The 22944-nt window shown below is 46.9% G+C and overlaps 1 protein-coding gene across 1 annotated transcript; it reads left to right on the top strand.

Moving 5' to 3' along the window:
• Positions 1-1106: 1106 nt before the first annotated feature.
• On the top strand, positions 1107-22249 carry bcan (brevican; the record flags this gene model as incomplete). The annotated part of the gene is made up of 16 exons (XM_080005788.1): positions 1107-1171; positions 6191-6273; positions 7630-8022; positions 11046-11220; positions 11669-11796; positions 12013-12306; positions 12421-13419; positions 14296-14477; positions 14572-15193; positions 15935-16039; positions 16910-17068; positions 19558-19640; positions 20157-20301; positions 21279-21458; positions 21580-21619; positions 22195-22249. The coding sequence occupies 16 exons, from the start codon at positions 1107-1109 to the stop codon at positions 22247-22249; spliced, it is 3708 nt and encodes a 1235-aa protein (XP_079861914.1).
• Between the last annotated feature and the right edge of the window lie 695 nt (positions 22250-22944).

The following is a 22944-nucleotide window of genomic DNA, read 5'->3' as shown; positions in this document are numbered from 1 at the left end:
TTTCACTAAATCACAAACATAAGCTTTTTAAGTGACACACACACACACACACACACACACACACACACACACACACACACACACGCACAGTTCAGTGTCATCGGTGTGAGGAGCTCGCCAGGCTCACAGCTAGATCCCCGTGGACGGATGGCTGCCGTCACTGCTTTAAATGGCTCTTTTCCATGGGTTGAAGTCAGTGTCCCCGCTTGGACGCTGCTTAACGGAGACAGATGAATCGTCTTGTGAAGGGTTCCCACTGACGCTTTCTTCCTGCACCCCGTGCATCCTTTACACCAGGGCTGTTCAGCTGCATTCTCATGTTTTCAATGCCTCACCAGCTTCAGGGGTAGTTTTCATTGTTGAGAGGGTAGCTGCACTTAAAAAGAAGGAAAAAACAAAGTGGAAAACCACTTTCATACTCTTTCAATTATCTTTATCAGTTTTGAAAAAAAAAAAAAAAAATAGCTTGAGATGACCTGATGCATGTGTAGATCATATTCAGTTAGGTTTTATAATCTTAAATGGACACTTCCATGTGGTTACTGGTCGTTGCACTTAAAGCGCTTTGGGTCTTAATGAAAGGAATGTGACTTCAGTTCATTGCTAACCTCCAAACTAATTAAAAGGATTGGTTTGCATTGATACGGGGGCCCCATCGGGCCCGCGGGCCGCCAGTTTGATAGCCCTGCTTTACAGCATTTGCTGTTAATTTCCCCCTCCTTGTCTTTCTATCACACTGCGCCTCTTCCCGTACGTCCCCCTCTTTCACTCTCTCCCTGTCACCCTGTTCTGTTCTCTGGGAGTCTTGCCTCCAGTGCATTGTCGCCCCTTGCTTCCTGTCAGCCCGGCTCCGGCGGGGGTGGGGGTGGGGGGGTTGCGGTTGCCCCTGGCGATGAGCAGAGCGAGTCATTCGAGGTGACGCCGCGCCGGATTGGTGGGCCGCCGGTGATGGAGGAACTGGCGAGGGACCCTAAGACTGCAGCGGCAGCAATGGCGGCGGCGGCGGCGGTGATCCACCGCCGCGAGAAAGGGAGGGGTCGGGGCGTCTCGGGGTCCGTCCTGGCGACGCATTAACAAGCCGCTCAGCTGCACATTCCCAAATCTCAATGGCGGAGACAAAAAGACGCTTCACCCAGCGGCGAGTGTGCGGAGCGTCGTACCACACTGCAAAGTACCCAATTCAGCCAGTAATCTGTTTGTTCAACCTCCGTTTAACGGATAAGAATCCAATCTACGAGGGAATGGGAAAAGAAACCAACGATTAGGACGAGCCGGCTCGACTCGACAATTACCGTTGCCCAGGTCGCCCCGGGCAACCAGATTTAGGAGATTATCAGCCATCCCATGCGGCCTGGTTGCCGCGTTGTCAACCACTTTTCATATGTTAGCATTGACACCTTTGCATGTCTCACCAGGGAAAATGAGTCATCCCGTCTCATTTATTTATTTTGTCAAAAATGAAAAAAGTTACCATTTTAAGATATGGATCATAATTGTATAGGATTATTTTCACTCCATTTTAAAATGATTAAGTCGTCAACTATTTTACCAGTCTCACTCAGCAACCTAAAACCTAAAGCTAAACCTAAAAAAACAACCTGAGAATTGAGTTTCAAACCTCGCCTTGGACAATATCACAATTTATAGTTTATTCATACTTTGAAAATAAAACTCCATTCTGCTTTATATGACACACCTGCACACGCAACATTTAGAATTGTCTTCAGATTGATTGACATGTCGACGCCACCGCCAACACCAACGCCACCGCCAACACCACCACCAACGCCACCTCCAACGCCAACACCACCACCAACGCCACCTCCAACACCAACGCCAACACCACCCCGCCCTTATGCGTAAAAAACACTTCTCTGTTTTTTTATCTGATGCACTCAGGCAGAACGCCTCCCACGGGGACGCAGATCTGGGATGGCTGAGGTGGTTCATCTGTTTCCTCCCCCCGACCCCCACGTCCAAGCCCTCCCTCATCCTCCTCCCCTGTCCTCCTCCCTCGTCCTCCTCCCTCCTCTCCTCCCTCATCCTCCTCCTCGTCCTCCTCCCTCATCCTCCCCCGTCCTCTTCCCTCGTCCTCCTCCCTCGTCCTCCTCCCTCATCCTCCTCCCCCGTTCTCCTCCCCTGTCCTCCTCCCTCGTCCTCCTCCCTCCTCTCCTCCCCCTTCCTCCTCCCTTCGTTCTCCTCCGCCGTCCTCCTCCTCGTCCTCCTCCCTCGTCCTCCTCCCTTGTCCTCCGCCCCATCCTCCTCCCTTCGTCCTCCTCCCCCGCCTCTTCCCCCCTCCTCCTCCCTGTCCTCCTCCCTCATCCTCCTCCCCCATCCTCCTCCCCCGTCCTCCTCCTCGTCCTCCTCCTCGTCCTCGTCCTCGTCCTCCTCCTCGTCCTCCTCCCTCGTCCTCCTCCCTCGTCCTCCTCCCCATCCTCCTCCCCATCCTCCTCCCTTCGTCCTCCTCCCCCGCCTCTTCCCTCTTCTCCTCCCTTGTCCTCCTCCCCCGTCCTCCTCCCTTGTCCTCCTCCCCCGTCCTCCTCCCTCGTCCTACTCCCCTGTCCTTCTCCCCCGTCCTCCTCCCCCGTCCTACTCCCCCGTCCTCCTCCCTCATCCTCCTCCCTCTTCTCCTCCCTCGTCCTCCCCCGTCCTTCTCCCCCGTCCTCCTCCCCCGTCCTCCTCCCCGCCCCCCTCCCCCGTTCTCCTCCCCCTTCCTCCTCCCTTCGTTCTCCTCCCCCATCCTCCTCCTCGTCCTCCTCCCTTCGTCCTCCTCCCCCGCCTCTTCCCCGTCCACCTCCCTCGCCCTACTCCCCCGTCCTCCTCCCTCATCCTCCTCCCCCGTTCTCCTCCCTCTTCCTCCTCCTCGTCCTCCTCCCTCATCCTCCACCCCCGTCCTCCTCCCCCTTCTCCCTTGTCCTCCTTCCCCGTCCTCCTCCCTTGTCCTACTCCCCTGTCCTCCCTTTGTCCTCCTCCTCTGTCCTCCTCCCCTCATCCTCCTCCCCCGTCCTCCTCCCCCGTCCTACTCCCCCGTCCTTCTCCCCTGTCCTCCTCCCCCGTCCTACTCCCCCATCGTCCTCCCTCATCCTCCTCCCTCTTCTCCTCCCTCGTCCTCCTCCCTCTTCCTCCTCCCTCGTCCTACTCCACGGTCCCCCTCCCCCGTCCTCCTCCCCCGTCCTCCTCCCCCGTCCTCCTCCCTTCGTCCTCCTCCCCCGTCCTCCTCCCCCCGTCCTCCTCCCTCGTCCTCCTCCCCCCGTCCTCCTCCCTCTCCTCACCGTGCGGAGAAGTGGAAACATGTATAAACGTGTTTGTATAAAGGCCATGTACTTGTTTTTGTCAGAAATATTACCATCAACGTCGTCCACGTCACAACCCAACCTGTTCTATTTATTTGTGTTATATATTCAGTTGTTTGTTTTTTTGGGGGTTTTTTGTTTTTTTTCCCCAAACTGGCCATCGAGCTCTTGAGGACGTGGAGGTCAAGAACGTCTCCGGCATCGCCGTCGAGAAATTATGCAAATTATGCAAAGTGCGTCCATTGCTCGAATGTAAATAAGAGGTTAAAGTGTCCTGGCAGGAAGCTGACAGCACCGAGGCCGTGTTTATTCACAGGCTGGTGATATCGTGGAAACGCAACCACGACGACGTCCTTCCTCCTTCATGCACCACACAACGCCGGCCGGAGTTTCACTCCTTTGACCGAAGCGCTCGGCCGCCTGGACCGCGATGCTTTACAGTAAATAGTGAAAAGAAAATGTTTCTTGCAGAACGCAAACCTGCTCCAGGGGCTTGTTGGCGGATGCTCGGTCCACTGTGTTGAAGCACCTTAACTGGACTGTCATTTTAGAAACACACGCTTTAGGAAGGAATATGCTGCTTATAATATTTTTTGGAATGTTTTTGCGGTCCTTCCTGTTTCCCCCTCGGATCATTGTTTTTTCCATTTTGAAATCAACGTAGTAGGCTGTGTGTTTTCTTTTAAAGCGTATTTCAGAGGAACGTGCAGGATGCTCGGTTGTAAATTTCCGATTCTTTGTTATCCAAGAATTTGGGCAATTTCAATGAATTTTCTTCCTGTTTTGACCCCCCCCCCCCCCGGGCGGGCAGGACCAGGTATTCGGCTGATTCGTTCAGTTTTGCGGATTTTTCTGGATTAATATTGTCAGCGACAGATAATTCGCGATCACAACTTGAGGGTTGCAAACAACTGTTTTAGCCGAAATAATCGGCGCGTACAATGGCTTTTCACAAATTCCCGCTCAGAGAAGTGATTCGAAAGGTCGAACTTGAATCACTTGGGATTTTCATGTGCCCGCGTTTCAGCCGCTGAACGAGAAAACCTTTTGAGTGATTATTTATTAATCCCGTTTTGATGAGAAATGTCTCTCTGCTGAGGTCGACAATAAAAACCCTTTAATATCCGTGACTCTTACAAGTCGAAACCCAAAGCCGTAAGAGGGATATTTACTCTTTGATTTTCCACTCAGGCGCTAAGCCGTCGTGACGGGCGGAGGAGGGGGCGGAGCTGCTGCAAACGATCACGGCCGCGTGGGTGATTTGGGTGGTTTGCCTTGTTCATTTTATGTCAAATAATTCTAATAGAACCCAACATTTTGAAATTTCTCGGCACTTCTTCATGAAGGTTATCCCACAACGACAGGATGCTTTCGTCACTTGTTGAGTAAGTCACCAGAGTCATTGGATTTCATCCGTTAGTGGTACCAAATAGAAATCAAAGTCTAGTATCAATAAATGATGTGGAAATTGCAAAAATTCATCCATCAAAGGATGCTGAACCTCCGAAAAGGTCGCTTCGGCTTGTCACATCGTTATTATTTTTGGTTTTCTGGATTCAAAAGGGACTCCTCCATTTTGTCGTTTATCTATCTATTTGTTTATTTATTTATTTATTTATTTCGGAAAATATTAAACTTCCAGGCGCGACAAACTGAAGCCATTTTCGAACCCGATCTAGGAGATGAGACAGAACTTAAACTCATGCAAATCTCTCCTTCACTGCACTGCCCTGGTGGCGTCGGGGAGGGCGGGGGGGGGGGGGGTTTCATGGGCGTTTCTCCAGGGTAACCGGTGGTTGAGTGCAAAGCGGGTGTAGTAGTGATGGGGTCTGAACGCCGGGCTTCACCTCATCCTCCCGGCGGGGGGAGGGGGCTGGGGGAGGACATTCTCATTCCGGTCACACTCTCCGGTCCCTGGAGTTTGACTGTTGCCAACTGGAGAACACCAGACACACACAGTCACTTTCTCTCCCTTTCTCCCCCCCCCCCCCCCCCCCCCCCCCGCACTCCCTCCCCCACGCTGGGAATGGGGGGACGTTCCGGAGGCGTCTAACGTCGGGATCCTTTTAATATCTCCCAGATATTCAGACGCTGCCGTTGTTTTCAGATCTGACTTCTTTCTCCCTGACAAATAAACTGCCTAGAATTTAAAAGGGACAGTTTGTCCGATTCAGTGATACATGCGTAGGGAAACATGTTTGAACCATGTTTGTTTTGTTTTTGTTTTTTTATATCAATTCGATTTATGGAGCTAATTAACAATCTGAATTGTGGGAATTAAGCAGCTGCATTAAGGAATAAACAAAAAGGTGCAGTTTGCTAATCCTCATCGCCTTGAATTGACTCATTTGATGCTTGTCCCTGTGATTCTCCACCTTTTTCATACCAAGGACACTAAGTTTGATACAAATTTACATTTTAGGGTTTTTCTTTTGTGATTTTAGAGCTTATAGAGCTTATTGTGCGTAACCACCGGGTGCCATGACATTTCACTGCAGACATGTATGACCGTATGTATATGTAGGTGACTTATAATCTCTTGAACTTGAACTTGAATTTGGCCACGGACCCCGTTTGATGAGCTTTAGTCTTGGGGGGTCCAGTCCGAGAAAGGTTGTTATTGTTGGATGTGATTAAGTGCCAAACTCCAAACATACCTGTGTATACTGGGAGACAATAAGGAAAGTATGATCCTCATCATCATCATCACTGTACATTCTCTAAACGCTGATAAAGTCAATTCAGTACCGTTGCTGTAACTATTCATCATTTTTGCTGGGGTTTGTCCCGTGCGTCCTTGCTGTCGAACCGCACCCCCTCCCTCCCTCTACCTCCGCCACCTCCTCCGTCCGCCCGCCCACCCCACCTCCACCCTCCCTCTCTTTGTTTTCCCACAGACTGGAGTTGCTCCTGTCTGCGCTGCTGTGTGCCATCTGTCACCTCGCCCTTCCATCCTCTTCCACCCCCCGCCAGGAGCCAGGTACACACACACACACACACACACACACACGCACAGACGTGTAGACACACACACACACACGCACGGGCGCACGCACACACACACACAGACATGTACACACACACACACACACACACATACACACATACACACACACGCACAGATGTGTACCTGACACACACGCACGGGCGCACGCACACACACACACACACACAGACATGTACACACACACACGGGCGCACACACACACACACACGCACACACTCACACACAGACATGTACACACACACACACACGCGCACGCCCACACAAACACACACACACGGGTGCATACGCACGCACGCATCCACACACACACACACACACACAGACATGTACACACACACACGGGGGCACATACACACACACACGCACACACTCACACACAGACATGTACACACGCGCACGCCCACACAAACACACACACACAGGTGCATACGCACGCACGCATCCACACACACACACACACACACACACACACTCCACCTACAGTACAGTACACAATAACTCATCAGACATGGAGACGTCCATTTAATAGTGTGTGACCTCTGACCTCTGGGCGCTCTCTTACCACCTCCCAACATTCTGTGTTTTCGCTGACACCATGTGCTCCGAAAGCCATTTGTTAAGGTTGTGAGATTTTCCAGTCACAAAATCAAGGGCAACCGACGTCCAACCCCACGGGGGGACAACAGAATTTTTTTTTTTTTTTTTTTTTTCACGAAAGTCAAGCGGCAAAGATTTTAATACGCCTTACGCCGAAATTGCTTTAGCAGATTGGGTCCCTCGCAGTCCTGATCCTAGAAAGTCACTTTCTGCTGGCGTTTAGGGACATTAGATTCCTGCGCAGCATGTCATTCTAAAACACGGCCAGGCTGTGTTGCACCGGATTAAGTCTAAACAGATTTAAATTTCAGCGGGGATTTAATTTCAGACTTGCCGGGTGGAGGTGGTTTAAATTAATTCTTAGTTGGAGTGAGGTAAATTAAAGAGTTCCTCAAAGGGAAACAAGCCGCCACGGCCACGTTCAGTTCTGACGACTGTGAAGAATTTTCAAGATGGCACTGAAAACAATAAAATCGTTTTTTTGAAGAAGCTGTGCAACACAATTCCTATTGACATTAAACCTAGATCAACTAATCCTTAGTTTGCTCTAAACTCATATATTTGTACTTGCGCTTTTTGGTCAATTCAGGAGATTTAAGTACTACTCTGTATTATGATACATAATGGTGAAATGATATTTAAAGGCTGCTATTCCTATTTCGCTAACCTTTAAATAATTTGTGCACAGAAGGTGTATTTCATGTTGATAACATTGTGATATCCTCCTTCCAGATGACTCCAAGCTCCTGCAGGTGACCATCCCCGTCTCCCCGCCGGTGCTCGCCGTCCTGGGGGGCTCCCTCACGCTGCCCTGTCTGGTCTCGCTGTCCCACCCGCCCCCGTCCCCGTCCACCAACGGCCGCCGCGCCGCGCTGTCGCTGCCGCGGGTCAAGTGGAGCGTGCTGTCCGAGGGCCGTGAGACGGAGATCCTGGTTGCCAGCGGCGACAGGGTGAAGGTCAGCGAGGCCTACAGGGACCGCGCCACCCTGCTCAGCTACGCCTTCTCTCCCGCCGACCTCACCCTGCGGCTGGTCGCGCTGGGCTACAACGACACCGGCTTCTACCGCTGCGAGGTGCAGCAGGGTCTGGAGGACGCCGAGGACGTGGTTCAGGTCAAGATTAAAGGTGAGAAAAGTATATAAATATATATACGGTATTTATATATATATATATATATATATATATATATATATATATAAAACTATGAAATATTTGTGTGTTTTCAGTAAAATACACACATATATAATCAGAAATTTAAAATATGTTGATTTGTTTTGTCTAAGGAATCAACACATTTCTGATTATGTATGTGTGATTTCACAGGACACAGTGAGCTAACATTAACATTTACAGGACACATAATAATAATAATAATAATAATAATAATAATAATAATTAATACGATTTATTATTATTATTATTATTATTATTATTATTATTATTATTATTATTATTATTATTATAATCATAAATATACACAGGGTCTAGTTTAGTCATGTTAGATATGAAGAGAGATTATTAGAGATTCAGAACCTGTAGGTTCTGAATCTGCGCTCTGTGATTAAATGCGGGGACATGAGCCTCATAACACTGACAGATATGGCGAATTTAAACTTATATTGAAAGTTTTCTCATTAGTGTTTTTTGTGACTGACCTCGAGGACTGGATTTTTGGACCATTGCTTCTTTATTGTCTTACACTTTCGGCTGTTTTCTGGCATCTGAAATAATAACAACAAACGGACTTTGTAATTACCTTACATAACAATTATTATAAATACATGTTATTTTATAAGCAATATATAGAAATGTTTGTTTTAATTAATACTTCATTGTATTCTTTCTGTTAATAACCTACGATTGGAAAATGCAGTTGAATAGATTACTTGTCTCTATTTTAACATTAAAACTTTAACATTACTTTTGCATTAGAATTATTATGGAAAAACTTGTCAATACTTAACACCTTCTGCATTTTCATTTAAATCTGCTACGTTTGTCTGTAGGAAACTGTTTATGCATGAAGTCTCTTTAAAACAACCGTTCATTTTTGACTTTAAACCAAACCTTGTCATTGTAATGACTTACCTTGTTGTGTGTAAGTATATGTGCAGTCTCAGTGACGGTAGGTGCGGTTGGGTCTTGTGCATGTCATGATGTATTTACGCTGGTTTGCGTCTTTGCAGAGGTTTGCGAAGGCAAAACTTTCCTTTTGTCGAACTTTCCTAATTTTAGTGGTGACTTCTTTCCTTGGATTACATTAAAATTTTCAATAACTCAAGTTTCCATGAAATATGGAAAACGTTGTGGTATTTCTGCGAGTGATTACCATATCATGGCTTCTATTTTTCCGACGCCCCACTGGATCTTGAACACATCACTCACTCGTACAGTCGAGTGGACTCGACTCAACGTGGTCACCGTTTTTTGTGGATTAATGTTATTTGAATTTTTTTATGAATCCGGCAAATTAATGGGGACCAAAGAGATAATAGTAATATTATATATTGGTTTAAAAATGTCCACTGGCTCTGTAATACCTTTGAGAATGGTGTCCCACAGTATAGAGGCCTAGCTGAAATAAAGCTGCATCCCTATTTTTTTTTATTTTTGGGTTCAGAGGGATAAAGTCAAGTGGGGACATCAGATGCCAACCACACGGTTGAAGATTGTGGACGAAGAACATCCCCAAAACTATAATTGGTTTTAATTCCATTCTTAATGCTAAAATCGTTTGACTAACTAGGCGAAGGCTTTCAGGTTCAAACACGCTGAGGAACGGAGGATCTCGCTGCGGCAGCCGTCCCCCTCTTTTCCTGGATCCCACCAAACATGCCGGGCTGTGCTGAAATTGGCTGTCTCACTCTCCGCACCTGCACACTAATGGAATATGGATTCCCTGACCAGAGGCGTTTGTTACTCAATGAATCAGGGCCTGAGTGGTGCCTGCGGTGTGATAGGACCCGAGAAATATGAGCAGCTGCTCGCGTGTTGACAGGGGCCGTGTTCCCATATCGCAGCTTCCAGGTCATTTGTAAACCAATAAAAATGGCCGTTGCATTGAAATGCAGTTGTGTTATACGGTAGCTGCTCTACATAACTGATCCCAACGGGGAATATTCTCTGTTCTCTCATCCATGCTTCCAGGGACATCAGAGCACACTCCCAGTCATGTAGCTACAGCGCTTTGGGTGGTGGGGGTGGGTGGTCTGCTTCTAAACACGCTGCCAGCTCTGGTCGTTTGGTTTCGGGGGGGGTGACACTCAACCTGTGATTACAGTGGAAGCAGTCCCAGCTCATTTCTAATTTGAATACCCAAACGGATTTGACCGGATTCAACTGAGGGCGGGACATTTTCAGTGGAAAAGGGACTCAGCTTGGAAGTAATTCAACATAGACCGACGACAATAATTAGTTTATTCTTTTAAGATATGTGCATGAAATAAGACAAAATGTGTCACATGAGCTATGATCATTCCATTTAATAGAGTTAACAACCGAGGAAATTGAGTAGGTGTCATTGTTCATCTGTGGACGACATTCCCGAGTCCCTACAGATGATTTATTCCTCTGTTGCACACTGTTCATCAAACACAGTACACTGTACATTCATACAAATACTTTACATATAACATACATCTATATTAAATTAATTCATTTATTTTCTTATAGATCTCTTTTGCTTATATAATATGATTACAATTATTAATTATAAATTAATAATCATTAATAATTATTATTTATCAATTATAATAACTAACAATAAACAATAATAACTAATAATCAATAAATAATAATAAAATGATTATGAATAATAATTAATTATTGTATTATTATTTTTATTTATCTTCCTACTTTGTTATTCACAGCCTTCAGAGTTTGCCCTTTATCATTTTACTGCACTGTATTTGTATGTATGTGACAAATAAAGTCTTGAATCTCTTAAGAAAATGTTTTAAACTTTCCTAAACGACAATGACCCTGTAATTAACCCTGTATTAATCAAGTGTTATTCTAATATTCCTCAGCTCAGCTGCCGACCGCGCCACATATCCAGCTCTTATTTGTTCGCACGTGGCTTATTTTGTCGACAGCGTAGAAAGTCCCGCCTTATGACGCGCGTGACCGTGCGTGTCCTCGGCCCACAGGGGTGGTGTTCCACTACCGCGACGCCTCCAGCCGCTACGCCTTCGCGTTCGAGCGGGCCAGGGAGGCGTGCGGGGAGATCGGGGCGCGCATCGCCGACCCGGAGCAGCTGCTGGCCGCCTACCACAGCGGGTACGAGCAGTGTGACGCAGGCTGGCTGGCGGATCAGTCCGTGAGGTAAGGAAAAGGATCTCGTCCGGGGCCTCTCTCACGGAGTCGAATAGCTGGAGAACCCTAGTCCCCCTACGGGCTTCAAATGAGCCGAGATCTCAGCCTGCACCCGTGTCGATTTATAGCACTTTTGTTGCCGCCGCTGTTGCCATGGCCATGTTTCAGAGCAGAGAGTTCACTGTCTTCAGGTCAACGGAGGCCTGACAGAAAACCTTGTTTACCAGCGATCCACTAAGTATTGATGTTTGAAGCGCTTTTTGTGCCCCCTGACTATGTTGTGCTCCAGTTGCTAAGCAAGTTAAAATGGCCGCTTTGACCGGGGCTCGCGCTGATTCCGACTTGTGAAGTAGCCATAGAATAACTTGTTTTCTCGAGTGGCTTTTCTGGATAACCGGCATCATGGAAGCAGGTTCTCTGGCGCCTGGCTCCGCATCAACATTTCCTCCATCCCTAGATATCCCATTCAGATGCCAAGAGAGGGCTGTTTCGGGGATATGGACGGAAATCCGGGAGTGAGGAACTACGGGCAACCGGAGCCCGATGAGCTGTACGACGTGTACTGCTATGTGGAGAACATTGAAGGTAAGAGAGGAATCTGCTTTCATCATCTATTATGCATTTAGGCAGTTCTGATGCATGTGGGACGTGGGATGTTTATATAAAACCAAAGCCGATAGAAATTGTTACGCAGACCGTTATACGGACTGTAAAACGTGTTATTTTAAGCAGCGTCGAGGGTAATCAGTAAACATTCACCGTACACACCCTGATTTAATACAATATTTTTTTTTTGCTCAGGGGAGGTGTTCCATGCCTCCGCCCCGCAGCGGTTCACCCTCTGGGAAGCCAAGGCGTTCTGCCGGAGTCAGTGGGCCGAGTTGGCGACCACCGCTCAGCTGTACGCCGCCTGGAACGACGGGCTGAACCACTGCAGCCCGGGCTGGCTGGCGGACGGAAGCGTGCGCTACCCGATCGTCACGCCGCGGGAGCGCTGCGGCGGTGGGGACCCCGGGGTCAGGACCGTCTATCGCTATAGCAACCAAACGGGGTTCCCCGAGTCCCACACTCGTCATGACGTCTACTGCTTCAGAAGTAAGAGAGAACAGACCAGTTGACTCGACGGCCTTGATTACAAAGATGTCCAGTGGTTATGTGAGATTGTGGTCTTTTGTAAACAACAGTCTCCTGTTCTGCTCATAATTCCAGGCCATAACAGTCCACACACGGAATCTCCTCCAGATTTCTTGGCCACGGAGCTGGAAGACATTGGCCAAGACATTGTTCCCCCAATTAATCCTTTTCAGGAGGTCGGCCAGAGCGAGGTGACTGCTCTGGCCGACAGAGAGTCTCACAGCGCCCAGACAGACATTCCTGCCGCGGAGGGTCATGGGGTAGAGCGGAGCCCTTTGGAGGAGGCTCAGCACCCGACTGTGCCCCCGCCCGAGGAGTCACCGCTCGCTGTGACACGCTCTCATAATTTTGTCACGACACCGTCCGAACTTCACCCCCCAGAGCCCACCAAAGACACCTGGGAGCCGGTGGTGGCGGCCAGCTACCCCGGTTACTACCAACCTTTCCCCGAGGAAAGGCCCGAAAGAAAGAACCCTGTTTTACTCCTCGAAGAGCCTCGTGCGAGTCCGACGGCGTCCCCGGAGGCTGACGGCGGGGATGTACCGGTGACTGAAGAATCATTTATTCTCACAACAGCGTCCGAGGTGATGAACGCAACGTCGGCGGAGAGCGACGAGCCCGTGGAGAATCACGACAGTTCTGGGAACCGGCGACAAACTGAAACCTCGCCCACACTCCATGTCAACACCACATCCGGAGGCAATACAACCCAAACAGACAACGGCTTTGCAGGGGGGCGTCAGGATATGGATGAGCCTGTTTCCGAGGAGAACGTCACTGCGAGCGACCACGCGGAGCGCGCCACTGCCACTCTGCCGCCCTTCCTGACCCCGCCCGATGAAGGCAACGTGGCCTCGCCCGCCCCAGCCCCGCACGATCACGACTCTACAACGGGCTACGTTTCAAGAGACGCTTTGTGGCGATTCGGTGGGGAGAGTGACCATCCTTCCCCCGAAGAGGGATCGCCGGGCCGCTCTGTCACCCGGACGCTGGAGGACAGCGGTTCCGTAGCCGAGGAAACCACGGCAAGTCCAGAGGGGGTGGACTTCCTCATCACCCCATACCCGGACCCCAGTAAGTGTTCCGGAAGTCGCCTTCCAATTGTTTTACAGTCTGAACGTTTACGCCTTTTTGCACAGTTAAGCAGTGGCGGATTTAAGGTGGTCGTTGGCCCCCAGGCTACTCTTTGTGCGGGCCCTCCCCCTTACTCATCGTGCTTCCCCCGATTGAGGGTGTCCTGTCCGCCCAGAAAAAAATTACCACCCCGCCCCTCATTCTGAAAGCGAATTTGACAGAGGAGTAGCCCACCCCCCGCTGCCAAACCGCACTCCTCCACGCAGCAGCTGATTTTTTTTTTATCTTTCTTATGGGCCAATAGGGGTCAGGGGTCTGATGTACATGTTGATCATTTAAAATAGGCTGGCTAATCCGGGGCCCTTGCACACGTGGGGGCCACCGAGGCTGCAGCCTAGGCTAGCCTGTGCATTAATCCGCCCCCGACGGTTAGTCCCGGAATGTGAAGTGTACAAAAAAGTAATCTGGTCGTGAGTATCTGTCTGCGGGGAGTTTGCAGGTTTCCTCTTGGTGCCTCAGAATATACAGCACATCCAGGTCAGGCTGACTGGAGACTAAATTGTCCATGCGAATGGTGTCTGACTGATGAACTGGAGTCCTGTTCAGGGGGTCCCCTCAACCCCAACCCTGCCCTGGGATCGATGGAAGGGCCCGGATGGATCTAGTAACCTAAATGTTGTGCTTTTGTTATGAAAGTATTGTTACGTACGTCAATACAAAAAGTGATGTCTCAAAAATACATCATTCTTTTTTCGGGGGTTTCACTCTCATTCAGTCAATCACACGTGAAACCCCTGCTTCTTTACGCGGCTTAATGGATTTTGAATGGATTACACTCATTCTTTCGGTTTTAACTTCCGTTTTTGTGTCATTTAGCACCTGAGGCCGCCCCCCATTGTGTGGACTGCAGCCACTCCGGCGAGGATGAGAGAGCCTCAAGCGGAGGGATCCCCACATCACGAGTCATCACAGACAGTGAGGGGTCTACTCCTAAGAACCATGTGGTCACCGCGCTGACGTCCCCCCGGCCCGTGACACTGTCACCCGCTGCCGCCGAGGTAGAGCTCAGCTCCTCGAGCGAGTCCCCCCCCCCCCGTCCCCCAAAACAGCTCTCCGTCTGCCTCTGAGCATCCGGAAGAGATCCACCATCAGGTGGAGCAGGAACGGTTAGGCAAAAGTGTGGAGGAGCTCATCATCACCGCGGAGACCGGCACAGGATCAGCTTCTGCACCGGAGGAGGCCGCGGACAGGGAGCCTGAGGGGAGTGGGCGGGAGGCGGAAGGATCCGGATCCGGCGACGAGGGCCCTGCGTCCGGCGGGGCGTCGGGCGAATCCCCTGGAGAGAGCTCAGGCTTTGAACCCGCGGGTCACCCGAGCGACCCGGCCCTCTCCCGTGACAACGCAGCGGATCCCGGTCCCGGCACCGAGGGGCCCGTCGCAGAGCTAGGGATCACCCTGCTTCCCGACCAGACGGTGACCGCCCACCCGAGGGCTGACTCCGCCCCGACCGCGCCGCAGGAGTCCCGCTCCGACGTCGAGTACAGTGGCGAGTCAGCCGCTAGGGATGTTCCCGGTGAGCGAGAGGTCGCGGCAGGGCGCTCCACCTCATCTCCGCCCGTAGAGGCGCCGGACGAGACCACCAATCTGGCCCCCACCGCCGACGACCGCGGCGGCTGGACGGCGGTCGAGGATGATCGGGGACGGGAAGTCAACACCACTGCTGCTACGCTCCCTGCCAGGAGAACATCTGCAGCAAGACCCAGCAGTGTCACAGGTGACAAACCCATGTTGTACTGTACATACAGCATGGAGCCACACATTTTAATGCACTTTATTGTTCCGTATCAATCTTTGGGGGTGTGGGGGGGTTGGATTGGGGTACATTTAATGTATCCCTTAGAACTGGCTAATCACCACCAGGGATTTGGTTTTCATTTTATCAGCTCAGTCTGACTCAGCAGTACAAAGGGATCATCAGCTTTGTATTGGACCCAATCTGGCAGAATAACACCCAACGGGCTCTCAGCTGGACAGCCCTCTGTAACACATGCAGGGTGACAATATGGCGGGACAGAAATAATTCCACCGCTGACTATTTTAGCAGTTGGTTGGGTATTATTGGTTTTAATAGGTTTAATATTTTAGAATTAGAACTAGAATGGGCCCTTTGTGGTAAGCTCCATGAAAGAGCAATGCAAAATGCAAAATAAGAATAAAGATGTCTTTGGAACTCTACCGTGCAGTTGAGATAGACTATGAAGGGTTAATGTTTTTTTGGGGGTTTTTTTGTTTGTTGTTTCTCAAGGAAAAGGTCTGAGTACTTCCTCCTCCATTAGTCATGGCACACAGTCGTTCACCCACATGTGTATTATAGTAAACCTGATTTAATTGCGCCCTCTAGTGACACGACTGCAGTCAAACAAACTAGCTGTATAATCGCATAATACAGTGATGAATGAATAATGATGAATAATTCAAAAATTGTTTATTAACACCCATGTTGGAAATACCTCAGATTTGTGCCTGGAGAACCCCTGTCTGAATGGAGGAACTTGCGTGGACAGAGGATCGACAAGGTGTCTCTGCCTTCCTGGCTATGGAGGAGACTTGTGCCAAACAGGTGCAGGAACCCCTGTTTTGTATTGGATGCCACTAATTGTATTGTTCTATTTTGTGGTCTTGTCCAAAAAACACAGTGTAAAATGTTTAGAAAGTTGAATAATTTTTCATGCATTCTTAACGCTTCAGTTTTTTTCAATTGTTAATTATTTTTGTTTGCGTTTATTTTACAAGGTCAGGCCTCATTGAAGTTCTCTTTTACAAGAGCCACAGGGCCAAGAAAGCAGCAGAGAATGCACAACATAAACATAAACCATGAAACATAAAAGACATAGCACTGAAATATAAAACAATATCTCTCTAGAAGTAGAATAGAATAGAGAGATGCTCGATGGAGATTGCAGTGTGACAGCAGCACACATTCAAACAAATAAGAAAGTATACCATCAAAATAAAATTGAAAAATTAAAATTGAAAAGATTAGGCACTCTACACAAAAATTAAATAGGAAAAAAAGCCAATAAACTAGTAATCCTATGTTAAAAAAAAAAAAAATCTATACATACAGTGTATATATATATATAAATATATATATATATATATATATATACAGCTGTGGAAAAAATTAAGAGACCACTCCAATTTCAAAAATTTTAAAAATATTCAATATTCCAAGAATATATATTCATGATGCATGCATGAGTAGTATATGTGCACAGCACTACAAGCAGACTGGATATGAATTTTTTTTATTTTAATAGTCGTATAATAATAGTGGTCATCTTCCCCTCGGGACTGAAATGGATTCATTTCTGTAAACACAGCTGGTTCTCATCATAGACACATGAATAAAGTATCCACCGCTGCGTACGCTTTGTAATCCTTTGGTATCTTCTCGTCATACCTCTCTCCTCCTCTTCCTCCCGTTCAGACCTGGAGGCGTGCGAGCCGGGCTGGGAGAAGTTCCAGAACTTTTGCTACCGTCACTTCTCCAAGCGTCAGGGCTGGGAGGTGGCGGAGCAGCACTGCCGCATGGTGGGGGCCCACCTGGTGTCTGTGATGGGCCCCGAGGAGCAGGACTACATCAACGGTACAATGCATCCAACAGACATGTTTAATATTGTAACTGGTGCCTTACTAATACATTACGAAATAAATGAATTTAATAGAAGCCTACACTTGCCTGTTGAATCATAGGAAAGCAATAATAATAATAATAATTATAATAATAATAATAATTACCTTTATTTGTACAGCACCTTTCATAAACAACATGCAACTCAAAGTGCTTTACATTAAAACAAGGCCATCAAATAGCAACAATAAAAGCAAAGAAAGGGAATGCATTTACAGAGTAGAATAAATAATAAAATCATTAAAAGAATGAAATACTTAAAAAAAAAAAAAAAACTGGGTAAGCATAATTGAATTAAAGAAATTGCAAGCAAGTTAAATGCATTTAATAAAAAAAGGAAAATATTTCACAAACTTTCAACTTTGGGAAGGATCACGATCGTTCCTCAGCGAAATATTTTCTTTTATTACTACAAAGTCAATATTATATATTATTTTTTATTATATATTATAATTGTGCAATTAAAGTTAATGGTTGTAATGCCAGTGGAACCTGTAGACCCCTAATGCTGTTACAGTGTAAATAATATAATTTACTATATATTATTCACACAACTGACAGTTTGCAAAATTATGGCCATTCCCGCCTCCCTTAATTACTGTAGAATCCCAGCACATAGCATCGCATTTCAGATGCACAGGATAGCAAAGTGTATTACAAGTCCCAAAAAACATGTTTGTTTTTTAACCATTACCCTGGTATTGTGAGGTATAAAACACTTCTTTTCAGCTTGGTAGCCTGGTTTTCAGCCTTCCGGTTGCTATGCATGGACTGGTGGATCCTTGAGTCAAATGTGCGGCGTGTGGCCGTTAGCGCCAGTGTTTGTGAATTGGACATTTTTTGTAGCGGCTCATTTGCATAGAAAAGGGGCCAATTTTGCACCAAATGTGTAAATAATACCTCATTTAAATACATGCAAAGCACTGGCACACACAGACACTATTTGCATGGCAGCAATAGTTTTCTGTTATTTGGGCCGGTTTGGCGGCCGCAAAAGCCACGCAATCCCTTTGTGAATACGCCCTTTCATTTAAAGGACGCTCCTGTGTGCTACGTTGTAGTAGTTTAAGTGATTTTATTTGGCCATTGCTGATCAATGATACTAATTCCGAGAAATCCACGAGTGTTAGCGCCTACTCAACGCGTGACTTCCCAATACCAATCCTATTCCCTCCTCTCTAAGACGTATTGACAAAAGCTGGTCTCAGCTCAATTGAATGAAGCTGATTTTCCCCTTCTATACCGTCTCTGTACTGGAAATGCAACATTTCATGGCCACGGTGGGCGTAGTGACAGAGTGGAGGAAACATTTGCTTTATTTCGAGATGTTTTTACATACGCTTCACTAACCCCAGAGATGGAATATCATGCAGGTAGCTTTAAGGAATGTTATCGGGAGAACACGGGGTTTGTTTTACCAGCGGCGGCACCCTGGGTTGTGTGGTCCGGGTTAGACTCAACACGTGTCCCGTTCAACCGTTTGCGGCTTTGATGGCACTGTTGCGTCTGCAGAGGAGTCCCTCAGATCACTTATCTTGCATTCCTCAGATTGTACCATTTCATTTCCTGCAGGTGGTTGCCATGGTTTTGCGGTGTCAAATATGAGCAATTGTGAGGTTAAGATGGACATTGGACAGAATTAGAATTTTTGTTTTTATTTATTTATTTATTTTTTAACCTTAATAACCGAGTATTTATACCATTGCATCTAGGACAGAGTTAGTCTGCAAGTGGAGCTCCACTTCTCAACCTGCAATGCAACTCTTTATTCATTCTTTCATCATCAACAACTGCTGCAATAACTCTGTCCTGTGGACGACCTGCAGGATGATAAGAGCACAGCTTTTTGTTACACACAACCGGAATTAAAATTTCATAACGAGGACTGTTCAGGAGCAGCCCCTCCGTCCTTAGACTCATCAGTTAATTAATGATATCAATTCATGAATAACACATTTTTAAATATCACTCATATTTCATTGTTTATTGTACAAGTTGAAAAAAATGTAATATATATAAAATATTATATATATATATATATATATATATATATATATATATATATATATATATATATATATATATATATATATATATATAATTTTGTATTATATTATATATACATGTAAGATAATATTATATGATATATTTATATTTATATTATATATAAATATAATATAATATTAGAATATATAATAATACTAAATGGCAATGCAAAACTACAGTCATTGTATCGTCTAATCATTTTAGAATAATGTAATCATGAGCTCCACCTAAATGTCTCTTTGAAATGATGGTGCTATCCATCTTCTTTTGGTCTTTTGGTCTTAATTCTGAGCTGAGAATTGAACATATTTGGTCTTGGCGGAGGTGCCCCCCACCCGCTGCCGAGGCATTGGGACCCCTTGAGACGGTTCTTCTCACTCGCTCTGTTCTCTCACCAGACAAGTACAAGGAATACCAGTGGGTCGGGCTGAACGACAGAACCATCGAGGGAGACTTCCGCTGGTCAGACGGAAACGCTCTGGTGACTGTTATTCAATTCAGTAACTCAGCCCCCGCTTCCTGTCCTCTTTCCCAAACTCTGGATGTTTTTTCCACGTTGCTCATCGACACTATAAAAATTGTAATTTATATATAAATATATATAATAAATTATTTGAATTTCTTTTTTACCTTCCTTCTGCAATTCTTAAATATTAAAATCGAAAATGTTTGAAATTGTTTTATTCTTTTATATTTTCTCAAACTGGTGAGTGAGAATTTTTTATAGGGTGGTCTGAAGTAGAAATACTGAGTTTGTAAAACCAGCATCATACAGTGTGGACAACTTAGTGTGTAGTTGTTTATGAAAAAACTGCTTAAATTATAATGAAAAAAATATATATTTCAAATGCTTGACTACTTGTGTGTGCACTCACGTGTTTGCTGCCAAAAAATACAAATATTTAGTTAGAACATAACTCCTACTCACTTACGCACCTCAAAGGCAGTGTCTGTTTACTGTCAGTGTACTGCATTCTGTTCATTGTCATTCTTCCAGCTGTATGAGAACTGGTACCGAGGCCAGCCCGACAGCTACTTCCTGTCCGGAGAGGACTGCACCGTGATGGTGTGGCACGACGGCGGCCACTGGAGCGACGTGCCGTGCAACTACCACCTCTCCTACACCTGCAAGAAGGGAGTCTGTGAGTGCACGTCTGCTGACAGCCAGCTCCTCCAGGGCTTGGGACCGGCGGCGGCTGCTGGTGATATTGGATGAGAGGCCGAAATAAAAGTGTAGTATCCGGCAATAACTCACTGCAGAATCACGTTTCAGACACTCTACATGTTACAGCAGTGACACTATAAACCCACTTTCCCAGTATTCCCAATCTCCAAGTGTACACAGTGTGGCCCAAAATGCACTTTGGTTTTGGTTCAAAATGAATGTATTCAAATGAAGGGGCTAAAATGTTTTAGCCCCAATGCGGCACAGACCGTGCGGGGGGCGTGTTACTGTGTTATTTATGTCATTGATGCAACATGCAGCGCTGTAATCAGTGGCAATTTAAATCTAACTTGCCCCTCCTCTGGCCCGCCCAGATCTGAAAAGGGGCTTGGTCAAGTTCATCACCGCAAGAAGGCGGAAACACTGGTCGCGCTCAGTCCCCCGTGCATCTTGCGTGCACACACAAGGTTCTGGTTCTCTGTAGTTCAAAACCAAATTATACCTGTTCAAATATATATTTTGAAATGAACGTTTGTCTGTTCGCTGTACGCCCTCGTGTTGCCATGACATGCCAGGTAGATGTATAACCCCCCCCTCCCCTGCTCCCGCTGACAAGGTTTTGGTGTGCCACCCCAAGGTTTTCTGTGGACCCATCCGGCCCCACCATGATAGATTTCTGGTGGCACCACTGGCTGTGATAGGTTGATATGCAAAATGATGTGCAGAGCTTGGGGCTGGTGAGGAATTAGACCCTCCAGCCGCAACCTGACAGTACCTGACTCTACCCTGCGTTTTTCACGCTTTTTCCGCCAAAATAATCTCTTTCAAGGTTGTTATTAAGTCTATAAGTGCTCAACAGGGGTGTTTTACTTCAAATATGAATTTACAAATGCGTAACCGTTTTTTTTAAAACTGTATCACTGAGTCAGCGTCACATCCTCTGCTTTCTGCCAGCGTCCTGTGGCACTGCCCCCGAGGTTCCCCACGCGAAGCTGTTCGGGAAGAGGCGGTCGCGGTATGAGACCCACTCCATGGTGCGGTACTACTGTGTGGAGGGCTTCCTGCAGAGGCAGAACCCGGTGATCAAGTGCCTCCCCAGCGGACAGTGGGAGGAGCCGCTGGTCACCTGCACAGGTCAGGCTCCGCCACTGCACCGCCCCGCCGGATGGATTCAGTTTGCTGGGTAGCACCTAAAAAGAAATGCCTGTCGACGACTAGTTTACATGGATCTTTCTGCTTTCTCCTGCGTTTACAGAGCACCCTGATTTTGTCAAGCAAAACCAGCCAGCTGAAGTGTGAGTATTGTCAAATTCCCACGTCTAAGGCCATAACTGCTAACTTCCATTTATATATATATATATAATATATATATTTTTTTTCTTAAGAGACTGACAGAGAAAGTGTCCCCCCCGTCACGCACGGTGCTTGTTTCCTAAAATTAAATGACCCACATCTGAAACACATTGTTTTGGTACCGTCGGAGAGGGGGCGCGATCGGGGGCCCAGAACGGGGGTTATTCGTTCAACATTCGGGGCTGAAGACCTGGACGCCCGCCCCGACGCAAAATAACTCCCGCCAGGGTGATCGGAGTGAGGCGGAGGAGTCTTGTATCATCCCGAAGGGGGTTATTCATAGTGACTGTCTTTATCCCACCTATTCCGCGGTTGCTCACTACATTTACATTCATCGTGAAATGAGACGCGGTGAATGGGACTTTTAATGTCGGCGTCCTCATTCAGCTCAAGTCGTCCATTGTAGTTCACGGAGGGGTTGGTGGCCAGCTGCGTAATAAGTCCTAATAAGCGCACGCTTTGGCGATCTGGTGAGGGGCTTTCGATAACAGCTTCGGTTTCTTCCGTTTCCTCGCAGCCTCGCCCAGGTCAGCGGAGACCCAGCGGGAGAAAACGTCTTCCCGTCAGAGTGAGGAAACTGGAGAGAGGGGGAGACAGAGGAACCTCCATGGTTCTGGTACGTCCGGTGGGAGATTATTTTTTTCCCCCACCGATTTTTCCAAAAGAAAAAAAAGAAGAAGAAAAAAAAACCATGTCCTACGCCCGGAGACGGCGTCTGACGCGCGACGTAAACGTTTTTGAAAACGGCTTGAAAATGAATTAATACTTGACCATCTGATAAAAGGAAAAACTAGGTGTTAGTCGTTCTCTGTGCAATGTGAAAGAATAATATTGTGGGCGTTTTTATCACAGGAGAATGCTTCCAAATCCTCTGTTGGCAATGTTGTCGGATATATTTCTCAATTTAATACGTTTGAATTAATTAAGCAGGAATAACAACAGAACTTAACATTTGACGTGAGATACTTATGATTAAACATTTTGCCATGTGATGAGCAGAAAATCTAACACAACAATAAATCTTTCCATCTTTGCAGTAAATCCAGATAACAGTCTCATACAATTATCTTTAATCATTTTTAATTTCAAGAGAAGAAGGGGCGGAGTGATGGATTTCATGACAAATAAGAAATACAAAAATTCAAAAAATTAATGAATATGTAACATGTATGGTGCAGTATTCTTCTCGTCCTGTCTTGAAAACATCTCCAAGAAATTAGCCAAACAATATTTTCCAGCCGAGCTCTTGGTGGATATTTCATCTTGT

Source organism: Zeus faber (genome assembly GCF_960531495.2).
Source record: "Zeus faber genome assembly, chromosome: 8".
Taxonomy (NCBI): domain Eukaryota; kingdom Metazoa; phylum Chordata; class Actinopteri; order Zeiformes; family Zeidae; genus Zeus; species Zeus faber.
The sequence above is the reverse complement of the archived record's forward strand: the minus strand, read 5'-3'. Positions and strand labels throughout refer to the sequence as shown.